Raw genomic sequence first — 23162 nt, 5'->3', positions numbered from 1 at the left:
CCATGTGATCCTCAATAACAACAAAGAGTTAGGGCCTCGTTTCACATCTCATCTGGAATATGGAAGCTTCAGCAGCATGGTTTGTCTCACCCAGCCCAAGTTTTGGCATCAAATTGTTTTGTTTGTACTTGGACAGTGCACTGAGCACACAATGCTATCTTACAAAGCCTGGGAAATCTACTCTGGGAAAAAATGTTTGTAATGACCTACACAGTCTAAAAGCTTTTAAGATTCATTCTAGTTTTTACTATCCTCAGTGTTATGGTTAATTATAATAATTAAAAAATTACATTCATTCAAAGCAAGCCATTCATACAGTCATCATCTAGCCTGACTTCTGATATATCACAGGCCATTAAATTTCACCGTTACCCCTGCATTGAGCCCAATAACTTGTGTTTGCCTAAAGCAGGGGTGGCCACCCTGTGGCTCGGGAGCCACAAGTGGCTCTTCAGAAGTTAATATGTGACTCCTTGTACAGGCACCAACTCCGGGGCTGCAGCTACAGGCGCCAACTTTCCAATGTGCCAGGAGGTGCTCACTGCTCAACCCCTGGCTCTGCCACAGGTCCTTTTTCCAGCCCTCGAATAATTTTTGTGGCTCTTTTCTGCACCCTCTCCAGTTTCTCAACAGCCCTTTAAGAATGTGGACACCAGAAGTGGACACAGTATTCCAGTATCTGTCTCACCAGTGCCATTTACAGAGGTAAAATCATCTCCTTATTCCTACTCCCCTGTTTACATATCTAGGGATCACATTTGCCTTTTTGTCCTAGCATCACATTGGGAGCTCATGTTGACTGCTTGTCCACTCTGACCCCTAAACTTTTTTCAGAGTCCCTGCTTTCCTGGATACATTCTGTAGGTATGACCTGCATTTCTTGTAATTAGATGCATTACTTTACTTTGGCTGTTAAAACACAATTTGTTTGAATGGGCCCAGCTTACCAAGGGACGCAGATTGTTCTACCTGCCTTGTCTTCATGATTATTTACTACTCCACCAACCTTTTACATCTTCAAATTTTATCAACAGGGATTCTATATTTCCACATGATTTGATGAAAATGTTGAATAGCAACGGGCCTAGTACTGATCCCTGTGGAACCCCAGTAGATACACCCCCATTTGACGAACAATGATCAATTAAAGGATAGGAATATAATTAATGCCAGTCAACATAATTTTAATGGAAAATAGGGCTTGTCAAACAAACCTGATTTCATTCTTTAAGGAGATCTGTCAGTTTGCTGATTCTTAATCCATTTAAGGTGTGCTTTATTGATACTGAATAGTGCTAATTTTTTAGCTGAACTGCCTTACAAAAGTCTATTACACCCATGCAGCTACCTTTATCAACTACACCTGTAATCTCCTTAAAGAATGAAATCAGGTTTGTTTGACAAGATCTATTTCCCATAAAAAATTATGTTGACTGGCATTAATTATATTCCTATCCTTTAATTCTTTATCAACTGAATCCCTTATAATCTTTTTCTTTATTTTGCCCAGGACTGGCCTATCTTTCTTGCCCTTTTTGAATATTGGCACAACATTAGAACTCTTCTAGTCTTTTGGAATTTCCCCAGCATTCCAAGATTTGTTAAAAATTAACATCAGTGGGCCAGAACTCTCCTCCACCAACTCTTTTAGGACTCTTGGATTCAAGTTATTTGGACCTGATGATTTAATTCTTTTATCCTCAGTAAAAGTTGTTTAACAACCTCATTAGTTACTAATGGACTGGAAAGTACTTCATTATCTTCATGTGATATGAGTATATCAACCTGCTTCATTCCAGATACAGAACAGAAATTTTTACTGAACACTTCTGCCTTTTCTGAATCACGATTAACAATTTTACCATCTCCACTGAATAATGAGCCTATACCTTTGTTAGGATTTCTTTTGTTCCTAATATACTTTAAAAAAACCTCTTTATTGTCCTTAGCTCTGCCAGCCATGGATTTTTCCCTGATACCTTTGCTTTCCTTATCAATTTTCTACACTTCACAACTTCTAAATTATATCAGTTGTTAGTCACTTCCCCCTTTTTCCATTTGTTATGTATGGCTTTTTTATTTTTAATTGCTGCCTTCACTTTGCCACTTAACATGGATGGTCTGTTAACCAAAGTTGTCCTCTTTCTTGATGGTGGAATCATGGCTTTTTGGCCTTCTAATAAGCTCTTCTTAAAGAACTCCCAGTTTTCATTCACATTTTCCTGTCTAAATTTTTCCTCCCAATCAATTTTTCTCATAATTTTCTTCAGATTTGGGAAATTAGCCTACTTGAGGTACCAAATCTATATAAGGTTGGTTGGGACTGTCCTCTGTTTGCCCATGTTGAACGTAATCAGGTTAGATCATTGCTCCTAAGAAACCACCAACTTCCAATTCAGTGATTAATTTATCTTTATGCATCAGAATGAGATCCAAAACAGTTACTTCATTTTGGGTCCAATACCCTTTCTGTTAGAAAATTTATCATCTGTAATTTTTAGAAACTCTAATGATGATTAACTACTGGCAGCATGAGACTTCCAGCATATGTCTCCCAACTTGAAGTCCCCCATAAAATGCCAGGAAAGTTACAGGTGACAGGATGGGTATAAACTGGTATGAGAGTACAGGCTGAACACACAATACAGATATAGCTGTAAATTTCAAAGGGCAATATAGTTTAAACCACACAAATACAATCCTGAACACTGCTCTAATACAGCTTTCACCAAAACACCAAGGCAACAGAGATTGTGACAATGAACTTATCTTGAGTGGTTTACACAAAATAATTCACAAGGGGGAAAAACAATACATGAAAGTAGTGAAATTCTTAAATTTAGAGCCATTTTGTCCCCAAATATTATTCACTGGATAATGTTTACCATCGTTAAGAGTTTCAAGCCAATATTCAGAGTTGAATCAAAAGGCTAATATACATACTAACTTGCACCAATTCAATGTAATTGATTTCCTAAAACCAATTTAGTTATTTTGCTGAAAGTTTATGTGTTGATAATTACTGACTTTAGCTAAACTGACTTCAGCCTTATTCTGAAATAAGCCTGTCAACACAGAGAATTGCACTGAAATAACTAAATCGGTTTTAATTCACAGCTATTATTATTTCAGTGTAAGTCTGTGTGTAGCCCAGTCTTAAGTGAGGCTAGAGAAGAGCTAAGTTGTGGAATTTATATCTTTTTCTGATTCCCTTGCTACTTGTACCAGCTACTAAAGACTCCTTCGGCTCCCTTTGACTTACACCCATTTGCCAATACATAATTTGTACTTGTCTCTCAGTGCAACCTCTGTTTTTCTTCTTGGCATTGTATTTATCAGTATTTAATTTAGGAACCAAAGGAGATTCTTCTTCAGGGCAGAAGAGGGCAACAAATATCTCTGCAAAATAACATTTATTTTCAAATGACTGAGTGAATGCAGTGCTCATGAGAGGAAGGGATAAAAGTCCTGGCTACAGCCAAGCAGCACAATACGTTTCCCTGTACAGTTTTGCTAAATACAACTTCCTCCAGTACTGTAACACTCTCTGTTGTCCCAGCTATGGGCCCCCGCAGACAGCTCGGGCCAGGCATCTTAATCCTGACCTGTGACACCTTAGCCCAGAGCAGCAGCTGCCAATCATGGCAAATTTGATGTTGGTTTTGTGAGTTGCACAAAGGGATGAGACTACCAAACTCACTCTCACGTGACACAAGTCAGTTCTGAACTAAAGATCCTGAAGAGGAAAACCTTGTGTGCTACATAGAGCCAGTCCCAATACTGCCAAGACTGCCGCAGATTTTAGAAACCCTGTCCCAAGAATTTGCATTGCTGACAAAAGACCCTAGGCTATACCTTTTTCCTGCTACCTGGGGCTGCTCTGAACTGTGGGGCAGGCAAACGGAGAGGTTAGCAGCTGACAAACTTCTTTCCCAGCCAGCCTAACTTAGCTCTCTCTGTGCCTCTGCCTTCCCCCAGCTCCAGCTCTGCTTGTCTCATTGCAAGCCTAGAGTTAAGAATGGGGGTGAATCCCAAGCAGGCTGGCTTGATAGAAACCCTCCGAGGATGTCTGAGAACTTGATTAATGAGTACAGCATAGAGAAGGCAGAGGAGAGGGAGCCAGGAGGACTCAATATTGCATACAAACTACTGTGGACACAGGGATCCTTTCACCCCTTAGTCCCCCAGCTGGCGCTTGATCCTGAAGGGTGTTTAGCAACCTCCACTCCCCTTGACTTGAGTTGGACTGGAAGGTGCTCACTACCTTTCACGATTATGCCTCTGATATGGAGAAAATGTTTCCTGAAAACCTGTTCTGCATACACCTCATCCTGCCCTCCTAGCACATCTCAAACTCCCATTGAAATCGGTGGGAGCTTGGGATGTGTAAGGAATGCAGGACTGGGCCAGGCCCTACCATTCCTCTTAATCTCTTAATATAGCACAAGTTAGTGTGGCAAACCTACAGCCACCAGTAGAAAGCTTATGCTAGTTCAGCTCCAACAGCAGCTCCTGCCATTTGCTCATTATACAATCTCCTGGCCCGTTTCTGTATCATTTATACCTGGTTACCAAACCCCAGACTGGACTGTATTGAAACTGCCAAAACAGCAGCATGTCCAGATCAGAGGGAGTCAATTTGGCATTTCAATTTAAAGATTTGTTCCTTTTAAAGTCTTTACAGTCTGCCAGGCATTGTGTAAGACAGGAGGCCTTAATGGAAGTCATGCTGAATGGCTTAGTATGAACACTGAAAAAATAAATTCAGGACTGAGCTGGAATAAAACCAGAAGGAATAGCTTGCCCAGAGAACAACTGCCCCAAACTTGGACTACCCAAACATTTAAAAAATGATAGTAATTCATCATTTAAAAATTAGGTGGCAAGGCTAAACATTAGGGCTAAACAGCAAACATTTTCTTTTTGCTCTTTTTAATTACTAGCTTGTAACAGTCAGGAGTTCAGCAGATACTGTAGTGCACCAGCAGTCATCCTACAGTGAGTTACTTCTGCACAGTGTAGAAAGTGTAAGGGGCCTGAGTCTCCTCTCACACCTGTGCGAATTTGTTTAAAACCAGTGTGAGAGGAGACTCAGGCCCCAGGAGCCTCTGCATGTTCTTGTGACCTCAAACTAAGTGGTCTGAGTCATAATTCTGCTCTGAGTTATGCCAGAGTAAATCTATTGACTCCAATGGAGGTATTCCAGATTTTCTTAGGAGTGAGAATAGAATTTGGTCTGTGGTTTTCAGAGTAACCTCATTACTCATGGGGAGCTATTTTGTAATGTTGCTTTCCAAGGTCTGTACTCTCTGCAGGAGCCCCTTCTTGTCATTTATGAAGGCTCAAGTAGACACTCCTGATTTTACTATCTTCTTTGTTCCTCAGCACAGATAAAACATTCTAATATTCTTCCAGTCTGTGCTTCCTTTTGAAGACACTGCTATTTTAATATTGGTGTGTCTAGCAGCACCCGTAAATCATAGACACGGCACACAATTTTTCCTGGATAATGAAGTTAAAAGGCCATCTTGACATCCATTCATTTAATGGTTTCAGTAGATCAGTTACCCCAAGAAAAGTGAGTTTCCCATGGTGCTGCTGGGCACAATTAATCATTTATGGCAGAAGCCAAGAGGAACACAAGTCAGTTATTTACTTTATTTCTATTACTGCCACCAAATGCTAGTTGATTGCATGGCAATAAGGTGACCTTGCTTTAAAGATGAACTAGAAAGCAATAAATAATTATTTAAAATGGTGTTTGTGATGTACAAAAAGAACCTCAAAATGTGTTTGCTTCCACTTCTTCTTAGAAACAGGTCCTGATTCTTGGAGGACTTTTGCAGTCCTTGGGGCATCTGGAACATCATAGCTGGAGACCGAAACCAGAGCTGCAGCTTTCTAATCCTAAAACTCCACATCCTCTCTGCCTCAACTGGGGACTGGGAGAGCAGCAACCTCTAGCTGTGTTTCACATTTCATGTCTTCCAAAGACTGCCCAAGTCCTCCAGAAAAAAGAGCAACATCATTACCTGATGTTTCTAATGTAGAATACAAACAGGGAGAAAATGGCCGGGGGGGGGGGGGAACGAGGCCTTTTTATTATTATTCATCACACACAGCAAGATCACCTTTTCACTTATTTTCTACACAGCTCTAAGGATAGTGGGGAAGAGAAAACATGGGTTTCTTGAGCTCTAGCTGGCAAGCCAGGCACCTGACATTGGTGAAAATTGTAAGGATTTGCCCATCAGCTCTCCTGTCCTTCAGTCCCCAGTCTTTCCAAGCTAAAGTTGCCATGAGACTGCTTCCTTGAGGAGATCAGCCACCCATCTGTATTCTGCATTCAGTGTTCCAGGATGCAAATCAGCCTCTTTTTCCTTAGTCTTTGGATTCTCCTGTAAATGTCAACTCAAGTAGAAATTCCAGTTGAAAACTTTCAACTGGTTCCAGTTGGCCAGCTAGGTTTTGGAACAAAGCAATGGCTCTGTTGGTTGCGGGGGCCACTAGTCCTTGACAAACCAGTACAAAGCAACAGAATCCAAAGGAAAACATTAGAAATTAACAGAGACCAGCCAAAGGACTCTAATAAAGATGACCTGAATGTCAGCTAGAGAGGGCTTCAACATGATTCAATAATGTGGTCCAGGCTCCTCCATCCAGGCAATCCTGAGCACAGCACAGCTGAGGGACCACTGCACTGTAATATAGTTCCCCACACGGTCAGTCAGTCTCTATGGACAGGCCCTAAAACTACCCTGGAAAATTTTACTTTAGGTAATGTGTCCCTTTGCTCACAGACTTGGAGACCTTTGGGCAGATTTTCAAAAGAGCTCAGCTCCCATTTAGATGGCTAAAGAAATTGGCCAGATTTTCACAAGTGCCAAACAGCTCGCGCTCAGAACAATGGGAGATGCTGCATGCTGAGCACGTTCGGAAATCTGGTCCATTGTGAATTAACCCTCTTAGGCCATGTCTACACTAGAGAGCTTACACAGGCACAGCTGTATCAATGCAGCTACCCAGCTGTAAGATTGCTTGTGTAGCCACTCTATGCTGATGGGAGAGAGCTCTCCCATCAGCATTATAAAACCACCTCCACGAGCGGTGGTAGCTATGTCGGCGGGAGATGCTCTCTCACCAACATAACATTGTCCACGCCAGGACTTCTGTTAGTGTAATTTATGTGGCTTAGGGTTTGTTTTTTTTCAAATCCTGCAGCAACATAAGTTATATTGACAAAAGTGGTAGTGTAGACGTGGCCTTAATTCTTACTCCTTTTGTAGCTGTTTGCCCATAATAATTGGCATTAAGATTCCTTCATAGATTATAAGCCAGAAGAGACCATTCTGATCATTTTAGTCTCACCTCCTGTGTAACCCAGGCCATTGGACCTTCCTGAATTAATTTCTACTTTAAACTAGAGCAGATCTTTTAGAAAAACACTCAGTCTTGATTTAAACATTTCCAATGATGAAGAATCCACCACAATCCTTGGTAAATTGTTCCAATGGTTAATTACCCTCACCGTTAAAATTATGCAGCTTCCTTCTAGTCTGAATTTGTCTAGCTTCAACTTCCAGCCATTGGATCTTGTTATCTTTTTCTGCTAAACTACGGAGCCCTCTGTTATCACATTTCTGTTCCTCATGTAGGTACTTATAGACTGTGCTCATCACTTCTTAACCTTCTCTTTGTTAAACTAAGCAGAGTGAGCTCCCTGAGTCATTCACTATAGGGTATGTTTTTCAATCCTTTAAGTATTCTTGTGTAAACCCTCTCCACTTCATCAGCATCCTTCTTGACTTGTATAAACTGGAGAGGGTTTGGAGAAGAGGCATAAGAATGATTAAAAGTTTGGAAACCATGCCTTGTAGTAAAACACTCAAACAACCTTGAATTATCGTATGTGCAACTCCTGTGTCCACTTCACTTTTCCTTCACCAATACCATAACCCTGTCAGGGTCTAATGCATTAGTGACTGTTCTAGGCACTCGGTCACCCAGAAAAAGTCAGAAAATGTCCTTAAGACTCAAGGTTGAGGGCACCCAGGACACACTGGCTCTTTCCCAAATATCCCCTCAGGATTAGGTCATGCAGCTAAATCTGATGGAAAGTCCTTTTTCTGTGGAAATTTGAACAGCAGCACTCATCTCTGGCTGCTCTTCTGCTCCCAGGAATCTCACTGGAGTTTAAGCAGCAGACTGAAGGTTAAACTATCAACATTGAATAATTTCTTCCCTCAGTTCTTATATCTTGGAAAGCATTAGGGAGCAGTGTACTCACCTAACCAAGAAACACTGGTGACAAGAGGAAGAGTTCACAGGATGATATGCCTGATAAACTGAGGGTGAGAAAATATCGGCATTGTGAAAAGCAGCTGCAACCCAGGCGACATGTACTGGTTGGTGAAGGTAGAGCTGATTATATGCAGAGTGGAAGCAGCTCGAGACGGTAGCCAGTGTATCTGCTTTCTAATTCAATGGGCATTTGGTGAAGCAAAGGGAAAAAGAAACAACAAACTGAAAATCCATGAAATTGCATACTGAGGGACAAGAATGTGACCAATTCAGATTTCTTTTCTCAAGACTAGAAGATCTAAGAGAGGCCAGCGTGAATTAGGTAAACAATGTGATACTTTTCCTTGAGCTAAGAAATCATTTAGGGCCTGAATCCTATAGTTCCAAGTGGGGCATAACTCCTGTTGACATTAATGGGAATTTTTTTCTGAATAAGTATTTCAGGATTGGGTCCTTTAAATATCCTAATCCTCAGGCCACATAGGTCGGTCTTCTTCAAGGATTCTGGGATCTTCATATTTTGCAGAAAGCATGGTTTTTCATGTTGCAGAGTTGCCACTGGATGTGGAAGATTACAGTCAAATCCATGGTGCAGAGTAACATTTACAGACCTATTGGGCTAACTGAAGGCCCAGCCCTGCAGAATTTACTCATGCTAAACTCCTATTGAAGAAATCAGTGAGGGTGGTGGTCCTGGGCCCATACTTACGAGTTTTTGTCATGTGATGTGGGGCCATTTCTTGCAACAGTAACTCCAAGTAGACATAGAAATGCCCACTGCTTAAACAGATGTTTAATATGGAAGAATTAATAGTGTTACAGCATCCAAGGGTCAGTTTGGCAAAAACGCTTTCCTCCCTTTATAAATATTTTGTATTGATTTTTACGTAGTTACATAATTTATCTAAAGAGGGAAACACTTCACATCATAGTCACAGGGCTCAAATCCCATGAAATACATGATACTCCTAGGCCTTATAAAGAACAAAATGGTCTGATCTGGCACCCACAACATCACTGCGAGCTTTGTCATTGACTTCAGTGGAAACAGGTCAAAGCCTTAGACTGCAGGCTCTTTGGAGCAGGGAACAGGTTTTATTTATACAGAGCCTAGACTTGCAAGGCGCTGAATAACCTTCAATTCCCACTAAATGTGGTGGGCGTTGAGGACACCCAGCTAGGGCTGCCAACTTTCTAAGCGCACAAAAATGAACACCCTTGCTCTGCTCCTTGCCCCACCCCTCCTGCTCTGGCTGCGGGTGCAGGCACTGGGGATGAGGGGTTTGGGGTGCAGGAGGGGGCTCGGGGCTCGGGCTGAGGGGTTCAGAGTGTAGGAGAGGGCTCTGGGCTGGTGCAGGGGGTTTGGGTACGGAGGGGTGTGAGGGCTCCAGCTGGGGATGCACGAGGGGGCTCTGGGCTGGGACCAAGGGTTCGAAGGGTGGAAGGGGGATCAGCGCTGGGGCAGGGGGTTGGGGTCAGGGGTGCAGGCTCAGGGTGGTGCTTATCTCAAGCAGCTCCCGGAAGCAGCATCATGCCCTGCTCCTGCTCTTACGCAGCCAACTGGTTCCCAGCCAATGGGAGCTATGGAGACAGAGGCAGTGAGTGGAGCCCCCTGGCTGCCCCTATGCCTAGGAGCAGGAGGGGGGACATGCTGCCGCTTCCAGGAGCCGCACAGAGACACGGCAGGCAGGAAGCCTGCCTCAGCCCCGCTGCACCACCGACCCGACTTTTAATGGCTCAGTTGGCGGTGCTGACTGAGCCACCAGGGTCCCATTTTGATTGGGCGTTCTGACTGAAAATCGGACACCTGGCAACCCTACACCCAGCCGGATCAAGCTCATGAGTTTGCAAAGTGTTGTGTAAATATACAGAACTACAGAAAAGCTTTATACAAAGAAGCATGAAGGAGAGCCTCAGAATAACTATGTGCTCTATGAAACTTTATTTGCATAAACTTAAAACCCAAAAGCTACATCAGGAGTTGCAGTTGCTCAGCATTGCTCAGAATTTAGCCCTGAGGCTGTATAGCCTGATCAAAATCTCCAAGTAATTTAAATAAATGCCTTTAGCACCAGTAAAATAAAGAGCATCCATTTGGGGGAAGGAGTGAGCCAGCTAAGCGGATGTGAAACATTAGGATTTCCTTTTAACATTAAGCACGAAGATTTAAGTCACAGCAGCCTCTCAAATTAGCCACCACATCCTTGGGCAGAAATTGGTCGTCGCAGGACCCACTACCTTCACACAGCAGAAATGGCATGGATAAGTTACAAATGTAAGATTAGAATGGATAATACACAAACATTTGGTTCAGCCCCAGGCAGGAGGGATCCAGGGAGATTAGTCCATTTTAACAGATTGCCCCTCTGTCACTTTTTCCACTCTTTCCATCCTGAGCAAAATGATCCTCTTTAATCTTTGTCTGGCTGATTCCATATCCGGAAAAGATGAAAGTTCTATTATAAACAATATGACGCTTTTTGGGAAACTGAGGTGTAGCATCAGTTCCATAAGGTCTAACCTAATACTGGTTAACACCTTTCTCCTGCTCTGAACCACTGGGATAAGGTCAGGCAGAGGAGAACATTACTGTATTGGTACCTGATTTCCTGTTTGTTTCCTTTAATATGTGCTCTTGATCCATCACGTCCAGATGCATCACAGCTAAAGTAGAGTAACATTCATGTCTTCTTTCCACTACGGCACGCTCCCTCAAGCCCCATCCTCCCTACCCCGAGTGGTGCGCTCCTTCCTACCACCCAACCTCTCCTGACCCCTGCCTTGACACACTACCCTCTGCCCCACACCTCCTCGACTCCCACCCCCAGGTACAGCAGGCTCCCCTTTGCCCCACCCTGCCCCCCAGCTACAGCCACAATTGCCTCAAGCTTTCAGAGGTGTAGGTTATATTTCCAAATATTGTAGATCCTATTTACAGTGGGCCCTGCCTGGCCTGACTTCAGGGGGACTGCATGGGTGCAAGTGAGGGTAGGATTTGGCTAGTATGTCCTGCTTTAAAAAGAACCTAGTACATTATCCATGACTGGAACCAGGCTTGAGGACTCTTTACTGACAGATATTCAGTATAATCATTTGGACGTATCTTTCTACTAACAAAGGAATTTTTTGAAGTGGTTTTAACCACGATGGGAGAGCCAGGATTCCTGGAATCTGTTCCCAGTTCTGTCACTGACTTGATGTGTGACCTTGGGCAAGTCATTTAGAGCCATTTTCAGAGGTGCTGAGTACCTCCAGCTTCCATTGACATCAACTGTCTACCTGTCTGTCTTAGGAGTTCATATGGCAGCCCGTCAAAGTACTATCGGAGTGTCTTCCACAGAAGATTAAATTGGCAATAGCGAAGTCCCTTGTGAACTTCAACTGGAGATGCAGGTGCTCAGTAACTCTGAAATTCAGACCCTTAACATCTCTATGCATCATTTCACCCATCTGTAAAATAGAGATAATAATGCTTACCTATGTTACGGTGGTGTTGTAAGGTTTAATTAATGTAATCCTTGTATAGCGCTGTGAGAGCCTCAGATAACAATTGCTTCCGAAGTGCACAGCGTACATTACAGTGTTCTTCTTGTTATGCCTGTGTTGCTGTTCCCTGTTTCCTGGGCAGTGCTGAGAGAATCTTGCCTCTTTTCTCTCATGAACTAGTAACTTATCAGGCTCCTCTCCACCTGCCCGTGTCCTCATGGTGATAACTCGTAATCTCCCCTCCAGTGAAGTCTCTGATGTATTTGACTTTGTATGTCTATGAACATAATTATTCTAATAGTTTCCTTATGGTGCTGTGGTTTCAAGGTACCTCTGTTTGCAAGTCCGAGCTCAGGACCAGGATAATGGAATATGGCACCTGAGAACCTTCTGCTGTTATCAGCTAATTAGTTTATTTTTTTGTTCTTATCTCCAATCACCTTCTACTCCTGAGCTGGGGAGCCAGGGAGGGGGTTAGTTTCAGAAAGAGAAATAGATTCAGTTAGTAAAATCAAATAGCTCTGGGTATTGGTCTGCCCCAGCAGCAGCCATCTTGTTTGCAGCTTTCTACTCCCCACATTGGACTGTTTTCTAGGCTCAGTTAGCCAGATGCAAAAGCATTTCTTGGTAGCAGTACATTTCCTATACATCTTTTTACTGACAGGTTCAAGAACAGAACTTTGAGGACATACACTTGCTATTGCTGTAATTTATTGAGAAAAAATTCCAGACACAAACACTCATGAACTCCAGAGTTCAAAACTCAGGTCCTACCCCAAATTCTACTGACTTCCAGGGTATTTGGGTTTGGCTCATTGTAGAGGTAAATTCAATCTGGAAATTCAGATCCATATTTATGACTTGGATCCGGGATTTTGGTTAAGATTCATCTCATATTTTTAGTGAATTGAGTTTTAGAGACCAGGTGAAGTCATCTCTTTCACAGAACAGGTAAAGCACAAGCAGTGATTAGGCAAACCTCCCACACAACCCTGCTAATATGCCTCGCCCCTGACGTGAAAGGACCTCTTCCTGTGTTGAGATAGGAGCTCAGTCTCCATGACCCATTTGGTCCATAGCCTTGCAGTAAAAAATGCCGATTATGGTGGGAGTTTTTGTGGACTGAGACCCACCAAACTCATTTCACATAAGCCACTGAACAGTCAGCAAGTGTTAACAACTTTTGGTCACCCCATCCAAGGATGGACATAAAACCAGTGATCAGATTCTTTGTTTTGCTACTGATCCCGTGAGCCATCTAGCCCCTTGAACTGATCCAGTTTAGAATCCAATTTTCTCATGATGTTCAGAGCCAGTTTCTGCGGAAAAGAGGTTTTAGGCTGGTGAAGATGTAGAGCTGTCCATAATTCTACAGCATCAGACTCCACAACTGATGGCAAAATCATTAGAACCCCCCAGTTTTTCACAGTTCTAAAACTCTAATATTACCCACTGCACAGAGGCTGTTAAACTCGGGTGTCCAGCATATGCAAGGAAAAGCTATGCTGAAGTGCATCCTCCAACATGTAACTTAGCCCCAGGGGATGGTGTTTTTTCCACTGACCCAGTGAAAAGATTCAACATCTATTTCCTAAGTCCCTGCAAATAACTGCGATCTGGCACTTTACACCCCTGCATTGAGTTCTCTCTTTAGGCTGCCATCAGATAACAACCATCCATGCACTTCAGCTTCACCGTTCAGGTTAACAATTTACCAATGCCTCCTGCTTGCTACAACACACACACACACACCTCCTCAGCTCCTGGTGGTAACAGGGAGGTAGAGAGAAAAACAAAAGGGGATCAGACTCCAACCTCTATTTGCTGGGAAGAAAATCTGACACTTGATTTCTGAAGTGCCAGCAATGGAACTGGGGAGTCAGTAAAGTGTATTCTTTTTATAGTCTGTTTCCATGGTGCATTGAGGATCCCCTGGCAAATTCTGCAGCTGCAGAACGCTGGAAAATTCCACGGTCTAGGTATAATCATGTGGCAGTCTACCCCTCCATTCCCAAATCAAAATCCAGAGGCATAATATTGTCACCAAACAGCTGAGCCTCTTCCCAGCTGGAGACAAGAAGGAAGTGACTGGAGCTGACTCTCCAGCAAGATGCCAAACAACTCATGAAAAGAGAACACCCGAGCAACAGAAGCAAAGCCTAGGGATCAGTCCCGATCTGCTAAAGCCCTTCAGCAGTTTGGAAGGTGGCAGAGAAATACATTCCTCTTCATCATGGATATTTTTATATTAAATTCACTTAAAACCACCATATGTCTAAAGAACATGCAGATAGTAATGAACAATAACTGCACTGAATACATTTCTGTTCCTCTCCTCCGTGCCCTTTTGGCAAAAACCTTGCATGGATTTTTAGAGACAGACTTCCAAAAACAAAATGCTGTGTGCACGCAACCTACACACAGCAACACTGTCTGCAACCTGCATGTGGACACAAGCTAGACATGTGCAAAACTGTTCCTGTGAAAATCTGGCCATCACTACTTTGAGCTGCCAAGCATCAGCCATTCACCCTACCCCTTCAGTCTGGACAGAAATCTGCTCTGCACCTGGTGCCTCTCAGCACCTCTTGGAGTAAGACACTCTGTTAGTCAGGAAGAGAGCAACTCACCTGCTCCTGTGAATTCATGACCCGCAGCTTCATTTGCTTCAGATAGGTGGAGGTGAGAGGCATGTTGTAGTCAATGATTCCAGAGACCAAAGAGGAGGGTGGCTCATTTTCTGAAGTAAAAAACAAAAGGGAAGTTGCTTTTAGATGTGGGAGCATTGCAGCACGGACCTGACACTGTACTACCATCAGTATTATTTAATATCTGAATTGCAGTCACCCCCAAAAGCCCCCATTCCGTATTTAGGCCCACAGTGCTACACGCTGCATAAACGCCCCACCCTGACAGGAATTCCCTTTCATTGCAATGCACCATCCTATGTGGAAATGGTGACACACAATGTAACATTTTTAGTTTGGGTGACTAAACATTAAACGCAGAATGAAACATCGAACCCTGCCAGAAGGCTCAAAACCACCTCTGTCCAAATGGAACACAGAGAGAGTTTCACAAACAACCCGCTTTTTCCAGCCACTTGTAGTGCTGCAAAGTCACTAAACTGGGAGGAGTGGTACATACGCTGGAGGGCAGGGATAGGATACAGAGGGCCCTAGGCAAATTGGAGGATTGGGCCAAAAGAAATCTGATGAGGTGCAACAAGGACAAATGCAGAGTCCTGCACTTAGGATGGAAGAATCCCATGCACGGCTACAGACTAGGGACCGAATGGCTTGGCAGCAATTCTGCAGAAAAGGACCGAGGGGTTACAGTGGACGAGAAGCTGGATATGAGTCAACAGTGTGCCCTTGTTGCCAAGAAGGCCAATGGCATTTGGGGATGTATACGTAGGGGCATTGCCAGCAGATCGAGGGACGTGATCGTTCCCCTCTATTCAACATTGGTGAGGCCTCATCTGGAGTACTGTGTCCAGTTTTGGGCCCCGCACTACAAGAAGGATGTGGAGAAACTGGAAAGAGTCCAGCGGAGGGCAACAAAAATGATTAGGGGACTGGAACACGTGACTTATGAGGAGAGGCTGAGGGAACTGGGATTGTTTAGTCTGCGGAAGAGAAGAATGAGGGGGGATTTGATAGCTGCTTTCAACTACCTGAAAGGGGGTTCCAAAGAGGATGGATCTAGACTGTTCTCAGTGGTAGCTGATGACAGAACAAGGAGTAATGGTCTCAAGTTGCAGTGGGGGAGGTTTAGGTTGGATACTAGGAAAAACTTTTTCACTAGGAGGGTGGTGAAACACTGGAATGCGTTACCTAGGGAGGTGGTAGAATCTCCTTCCTTAGAAGTTTTTAAGGTCAGGTTTGACAAAGCCCTGGCTGGGTTGATTTAGTTGGGCATTGGTCCTGCTTTGAGCAGGGGGTTGGACTAGATGACCTCCTGAGGTCCCTTCCAACCCTGATATTCTATGATTCTATGAAAGTCGCACCCATTGTCATGGATACTCCTTCATTTTGGGGGAATGTTAAGGCAGTTTTGGAAGTATCTCCCTCTTGTGAGGGAGATTGTGTTTCAATGAGATAATTAAAATAATCTTTTTATTTATTTATTTTCTTAAACTGTCCCTATTGACAGCTTTCTATATATCCACATGAAGACTTAGTGATCATCAGGAAGACAGATTCAGACCACTCAAGCAAACAGTATTTCCAGCCAGTCAAGTAGAGTCCACTGTAAAGCAAACTCTTAATTATTTTCTAGACCTTATGTCATCTCTTCCTTGTCCACTAGGCCATAGGCATCAACTTCCTGAGTTCCCAGGGGATGCTTGACCCCTGCTCGATCCCAGGCCCCGCTCCCACTCCACCGCTTCCCGCCCCTGCTCCTTCCCCTCTGGGGAACTAGCCCCAAATGAGAGAAATAGACAAAACTTCAAGAATGCATTCAGGGCAGCAGCCAACTGACCCGAGAGCAGCCAGTGGGCCATAGTGGAATAGCCATTGTCCCAAAGTCCATTGTTAATAAAATACTGTATCTTCATTTTCTTTCTTTTGGATGGCTGGATGTTGCCCTTCTCTTTCCCTGGCTTTGGTCAATAGATTAATTAACACTTCCTTGCCTGCATGTCACAAGCACACAAAATAACCCACTATCCTATGTGGGATAATGTTAACTAGTGAAACAAAAACTGCTAACAACCCAGTGCAGAAGGCACTCCTACAAACCGGTTGCAGGAAAGGGGAGAAAGCTCCCAGGGACACATATCATGTCTTTGCCAAATGGGACTAAAACTAATTCAGAGCATCGTAAGATTCAAATAAATAAATCTGCAGGCTAAAAGCTGTGCTGAGATCAGGCAGTCTCAAGCAGCATTAATGAAACAATGAAAACTATGATCACAGTGGGGTCTATGCGGTAATATGATCAGGCACCTGACTGGAGTTCCTGCAAAATACTATTTCCTAGCACTTGGTGACAGAACTTGGAAGCTGACACTTGCTCCAGAGCATGAGCTGGACCTGGCAAAGGACATTTAGAAAAGCACCCAGCAAGTCTGAGCTTGTAGCCTCTCAATATCATGGCAAGACCTGATTGTAGAAGAAAAGAAAGAATCTAAGAGGACGGGTGGAAAAGAGCAGTGACTTCTTCAGGGAAGAAGGAAACACTGCATTTTCATCTGTGTATGTGGCCATAATATCTTGGTGTACCCTATGGCTAGTGGTTTTTGTCTTCCCAAGAGCAGTCCCGTGTTATGAATCCAGTTTTAAGAAAAGAGGACTCATGCACAGAATGAGAGAAGCATGCATTATGGGTTTGCAGTAGCTATAGAGCTGGTGTGATGGGGTACAGTCCCCACACCGTTGAATGAGGTCAGGTAGGCCCAATCAGCCAATTAAGCTGCAAACACAGAAGATGTAGGCTGAATGGAGGCCACTAATTAGAAGGAAGCTCACCTGTGAGGGAACAGGGGGTGTCTATAAAGCCATGAGGCTGGAAACAGTGTGAGAGGCAGCCTTCAGTCTCTCTCCCTGAGGCAAGGGAGAAGGAAGGGAAACAAAGCTAAGCTAGGAAGGGTTTACTTAGTAGGCCTAAGTGAGAGGGGGCTGATGAAAAAGAAGCTTCAAGGAGCATGGTAGGCAGTCATCCAGGGGCAAGAGCAGTAAGATTGGTGAAGTCCCTGACTAGCTGCTTGCTATAGGGCCCTGGACTGGAACCCAGAGCAGATGGCAGGCCTGGGTTCTCCCACCATCCACTGCACAGTGGTATTGCTAGGAGCAGTGAACAGGAAGACTGCTGGAGTCACTGTGGGCATGACACAGGGCAGCCTCATGCTGCTGGTGCAGAAGGACTTTGAAAGACTCCCTGAGAAGGGGAAGTCATGGTGTAACCCAGCCAGAGGGCGGAGTCACGAAACAGCTGTATTGTGACTCCGTGAGCGAGAGGAGAGCTGCAAGGGTGGAAGACCAGAAAGGGGGCACTGAACCGGGTGGCGCTAATCCCAGAACTGCCAGAAGGGGGCACCACCCAACAGTGAGTAGAGCACCCTGTGACAGAGTGTTGTCATATTTGGGCCATATCCTCTTTTCCCACTGCCCCAAGCATGAGCAAGGGTGGGTCTGTGTGAGATGAAAAGAGAAAAATCTCTCCCTCTAGGATGCTTCATATCCACTGCTGAAGCCCTGAGGCTGAAGTAGCCTTTGCCGCTCTTGCATTTCTGCTCTGCAGGGATCAATGGTTAGTGGATCTGAACATACCTGGGCTTGTCTTCCACTCCTCCTCCTATCCCATCCTATGTGGCGATGCGTAAGGTGTAGTGCCCAGAGGTGGGGACTCCCTATGGCAGAATCCCAGCTATGATGGTATGAGTGAGAGCAATGGGATGAAATTCTTACTAACAGAAAATGGAGGCGATCAGGAGGAGACAGAAAGGTCTGTTAGTCTCCAGGAGATGTGGTTCAAGCGCCATCACCCTGGGACCTCTAAAACTAGTCTGGACAAAGCACTCCTGCGTTGTAAGGGGGATGGACTAAGTGGCCTTAAGGTTCTTTTCATCGTCTAGTGTCTATGATTATACCTTCCATAGCACTACTACTATATGGTGGGGTTTTTTTTCAGTATGTTGCTTTGGTTAAAATATTAAAACAAAAAATAATAGCTTTAACTTTCTGTAAAAAGTCACCATACAAATATTGGGGTGTTTCTGTCATTATGACACTCTTTCTGCCTTTGTTTCACTGGAATCAAAAGAAGCTGAACCTCAACTGTTGGGAATGGGCCACATCCACCCTGATTGAATTGGCCTTGTTAGCACTGACCACCCCCCACTTGGCAAGGCAACTCACATCTTTTCATGTGCTGTATATTTATACCTGCTTACTGTATTTTTCACTCCATGCATCTGATAAAGTGGGTTTTAGCCCATGAAAGCTTATGCCCAAACAAGTTTGTTAGTCTCTAAGGTGCCACAAGAACTCCTTGTTTTTGCTGATACAGACTAACACGGCTACCCCTCTGAAACTCAGTTACTTTAGATATTCAGATAAATGAATATAGCCCTTCATTAATAAGGAGTGAGCATAGAGTGCTTATAACATGTCAGCAGCAGTCTAGGATTAATCTGCTCTTCGTTCTCAGAGGGCTGGTTTCTGGGGTTCCCCCAAGGACTGTACGTGCAGAAGGTTTATTGGTATTCTAGGGATCTCTCTCCCCTAACTAATGTATACAGAGGAAGTGAGCTGATAATGACAAACACTCTGCCCTCCAAAGACCTCTGCCGCTGGCAAGAGGAAGCAGCCTGAAAGCAGCTGGACCTTGAAGACCTCTGCTGTCTGACCAGGTGGGGTAGCAGTTTGAGGAGCACAAAGTGATATGCTCAGAATATCTCAGTAGCGTGAGTCGGGGAGGGTGGAGGGTGTGTCTGCAGTGGCTTTTATCCAAGAACCTATGTGATCAGAGTGGGAGAAGAGATTAACAGTAGCCTCCTTCCAAAGATTCTTGCTAGTCGGGGCTTAAGGCGAGCAAGGTGACATCAGCTGACCCTCAAGGATCCCTGCTTTGATGACCGGTAGTGGCTTCTCATGAGGCTCTCTGCCCCTGCAGAGCCTGGTGGCAAACACTACTTCTCATAGCTTGTTCCCTGCTTCCCGCCAGGCTTCCATCTTTCCCATCACAATTGGGTGCTGAAGTAATTAATGCAGATCCACAAATGGGGGATGATGTCATCAAATAGCGAATAAGGAGCAGGAGCAGATGAACTCTGACAGTCAGATTCTGCCTTCAGTTACACTGGTGTGAATCTGGAATCATGCCATTAACTTCAATACATTTCCTGTGCATTTACTTCACTGTGACTCAGATAAGAATCTGGCCCTATAAAAACAAAGATTTATTTTTTTTTTTCCCCCAAGCCAAAGTATCTAGTAATAAAAGATAAGGGAAACCTTTTTTTAAAAAGCCCTGCAGGGACTCCACATTTTATAGTCCTGCATCCTGAATCCTACTAGGGGGCTGCTGCATTCGTTTATGCCATTATTGTAAAATACTGTCTTAATATTTTTATAAAGAGAAAAATACACTAACTCCCCACCATGTCCGGAAACTATATATAACACAGGCAGAATTGTTTAGACTGGAACTGGACTGATCCTAATTCCACATCTGTGTAGCTCCAGCGGAGTTACTTTTTTACACCAGCGTCACTGAGATTATGATGAGGCCCAGTGTTGTTCTAAGTTTCCTATAAGCAAGACCATTTGTTTTCATGCATCACATTGGTGCCCTGCAGAGTTCAGCACAAGACCAATTTACTTAGGGATTTTTCTGATCTGGAATGCAGCGAGGTGAGATTTGTTTGATAAATGATGGAGATGAGGACTGGAAGGGAGGGTTCAGATTTTTTCACCCTACTGAGTTACATTTTATATGTGGGTGTGTGATCTTTCACCAAATGCCAATGTGATCTATTCCAAATTTCCACATAAATAAATATCAGTGGAATTAGCCAAAGTTCTTGATAAGAGTTAATCTATTCCATCTGTCTTTTATAGGTTTCTAGGTAGGCTCTGTGCACTGCACAAAATTAAAGAGGAGAAAAGCTCAGAACAGAAAGGCATTTGTCTCTTTCTGCCCCTCCTGACTGAGGAGCAGTGTGAAAGATTTTTTTGTCTGCTTGGTTTATTTTTGAAGAGCATTGATTTTGAGGGAAGGCTTTATTGAAAAGGTCTCTGTTACACTTTGATCAAGACAGTCAGGCTTTGGCTCAGTCTAGTCTCTTCTGACCACGAGTTCCATAGCTGGGTTCAGTTACTGAGGGTGTGTAGCACCCAGTGCTGTCTGGCCAGAATCTGAGCCTGTACAGCTGCACTGCCTGTGGGAAACACAGCTGTTTCAGGAGATCAGGGACAATAACGCAGTATCTGAAATAGCCAAGTCCCATTCCATTAAGGGCTTGGAAGAACAGGGTCATGGCCTATCTCAGTGGTGGGACAGACAGCTCTGTTGGTGCTAGATGTTATTCAAGTGCTGTGAATTGGGTCTAGGGGACCCCTTATCAGAGTATCCTATAGCCCAATGGTCAGAGCACTCTCCTGAGAGCTGGCAGATCCCTGTTCAAATCCCTGTTCCCCCTTGGGTGGAGAGGGAATTTGAACTGGGGGTCTTCCGCATCCTAGGTGAATACCCTACCACTGGGCTAAAGGTGATGAGGGAGCTCTTCCCTCCCCCAAACCCTGACCTCTAGCAAAAGCACCTAACTCCAAAGAGGGTTTCCAGTTGACAATTGCTAGCAGAGATAAGTGCATCCCTGAAGTCAAGACTTAGGTGCCTATCTCTGAGAGAGGGGTGGTGTTTAGTGTACACCGCTAAGTTGGTATCTCCCCTTGTCTAGCTTAGGCAGCTTCCTGACTAGCATACTGGCTTTTATGAATGACAGTCGAAAGCACCTCTCTCTCCATTCATTGTGTAGGGAGCCTGGGTGCCTAACTCAGGCTTTGTGAATTGCAGTTTGTTCCTGTGATTTTCTTCTAGGCACCTAAGAACCTTTGCGCATCCAGACCTGATTCTTTAATCAGCAACATGGGAATATGCTGTAGTAATGAAGCATAAGCTAATAAATGTCACATGCTTATTTGGGACAATTTCTAAAAAATATACTCACCGCAATGCCTTTCAATAACTAGCTATGAATAAATGGCACACATAATCCATTTAATTGGAACCTCTAAGGCTGTCCATAAGTCTGCTCACAGGAGTTAACTGGTGGGAGTTGGTATTTAATAGGAGAAATTTCCTGGTGTAGGGCACTCTGTTCATTTTATTTTGTTTCTCTGCTTGATGAGAGTTGCCAAATGCATCACATTTGCCTTAACATTTTAAAAATGTTTTAATTCTCTGTATTATGGGTTGTGTTTTAATTATTTTTGTTCAAGAAAACCTCCCTGAGACAGTTTTGTTTTGTACTTGGTAACACAAAATAAAAGCTTACAACTCACTATAACAAATATTATAAACACTGACTTCAGTGGCATTTTTTCCTTTTACACCAGCAGAGAATTTTGTCCAGTGGTATGCATTGTTTCTGTCTTTGTAAACCTATCAGTTCTTGGAGTTTAAAGGAAGGATAATGAAACTAAATACCGGAGTTGTGGTGATAATTTGGTGTATACTCTGACGTAGCATAATCTTGATTATCCAAACACTCTGTTATCCAAAATAGGGTCACAACCTGCATGTCTATTAAGTACTGCAAATTACTTCATTATCAGAAACTTCAGTTATTCAAACTTATTCATTATCTTTCATTATGTAACTAATAGTTTAAAGGGGAAATTTAAGATCAAACTTGCTCAGAAATATAAGTTTTGAGGCGGGGAGGAGAAGGCCTTTGCAAAATCTAAAACCAACAGAAATATCTGCAGTGTTTTTGACCAAACATTAGGGCATGGTGCTAGTACAGGAGAATCAGAAAGTGAAACTGACCAGAAAAAAAAATGAAACTGACTAGTCTATTTTCCTTGTTTTTTGCCTTTTCTCAAATTGGACAAAACCAAACAGCATAAAAAGTGAAAATTGTGCAAAAACAACTTACTGTTCAGTTTTAATATATTAATGTATTATCAATAATATAGGTAATGACATTCTTTTGGAAAAGAAATACCACTGCTAACCACACCACGTCCCGATATCCAGTCAATGACAGCATTTCAATGTGAAATGCCTAGAGTAGCAGTTTTCAAACTGTGGATTGGGATCCCAAAGTTGAGTCCCTTTTTAAGGCGGTCGTCAGGGCTGACGTTAGACTTCCTGGGGCCTGTGGTCAAAGCCAAAGCCCAAGCCCCACCACCTGGGGCCCAAGATGAAGCCTGAGGGCTTTGGCTTTGCCAACCCCCTATGGGGCGTCAGGGTTCAGGCTTCGGTCCTCCCCCTGGGGTCATGTAGTAACTTTTGTTGTCAGAAGGGGTTCACGGTGCAATGAAGCTTGAGAACCCCTGGCCTAGAGTTGCCTGTGCTAGCAGAACTCATTTGCATTTACCTTTGGGCTCCAGTCCATTGGAGTTAAAATGCATCCTCTTCTGGCACTCAGTGCAACTCATCAGGAACCTGGTCACAGCTTCTCTTGGAAGGAAAGCATAGGTCTCTGCAATCTGGGAAAACAATGAGATGTCTGTGTATCCTCGATAAGAGAGACTGCTTAACACACAGAACCAAAGGACATGAGTGATCACAGGCCTTGACCCACTTCACCTTGCTCAGCATAGGAAAGAACAGTATTAACTCAGAGTGAGATACTCCTTTAAGGCCCTAGCCTGTGAAGTGCACAGTGTGTCCTTATCGCCATAATGGTTACTGGTGGAGCA

At 43.7% G+C, this 23162-nt stretch overlaps 1 protein-coding gene across 1 annotated transcript in view; it reads right to left on the bottom strand.

Moving 5' to 3' along the window:
- The window catches only part of NOL4L (nucleolar protein 4 like), a 97092-nt gene that overhangs the window by 48324 nt on the left and 25606 nt on the right, over positions 1 to 23162 (bottom strand). The window contains exons 3-4 of the mRNA XM_074969741.1: positions 22838 to 22949; positions 14418 to 14527 (exon numbers count right to left, since the gene is read on the bottom strand). Coding sequence (XP_074825842.1) covers positions 14418 to 14527; positions 22838 to 22949 — 222 coding nt within the window. The remainder of the gene's footprint in view (positions 1 to 14417; positions 14528 to 22837; positions 22950 to 23162) is intronic.

The sequence above is a fragment of the Natator depressus genome, chromosome 13 (genome assembly GCF_965152275.1).
Source record: "Natator depressus isolate rNatDep1 chromosome 13, rNatDep2.hap1, whole genome shotgun sequence".
NCBI lineage: Eukaryota > Metazoa > Chordata > Testudines > Cheloniidae > Natator > Natator depressus.
Note: the sequence above shows the minus strand (reverse complement) of the source record. Positions and strands in the feature narration are given on the sequence as shown.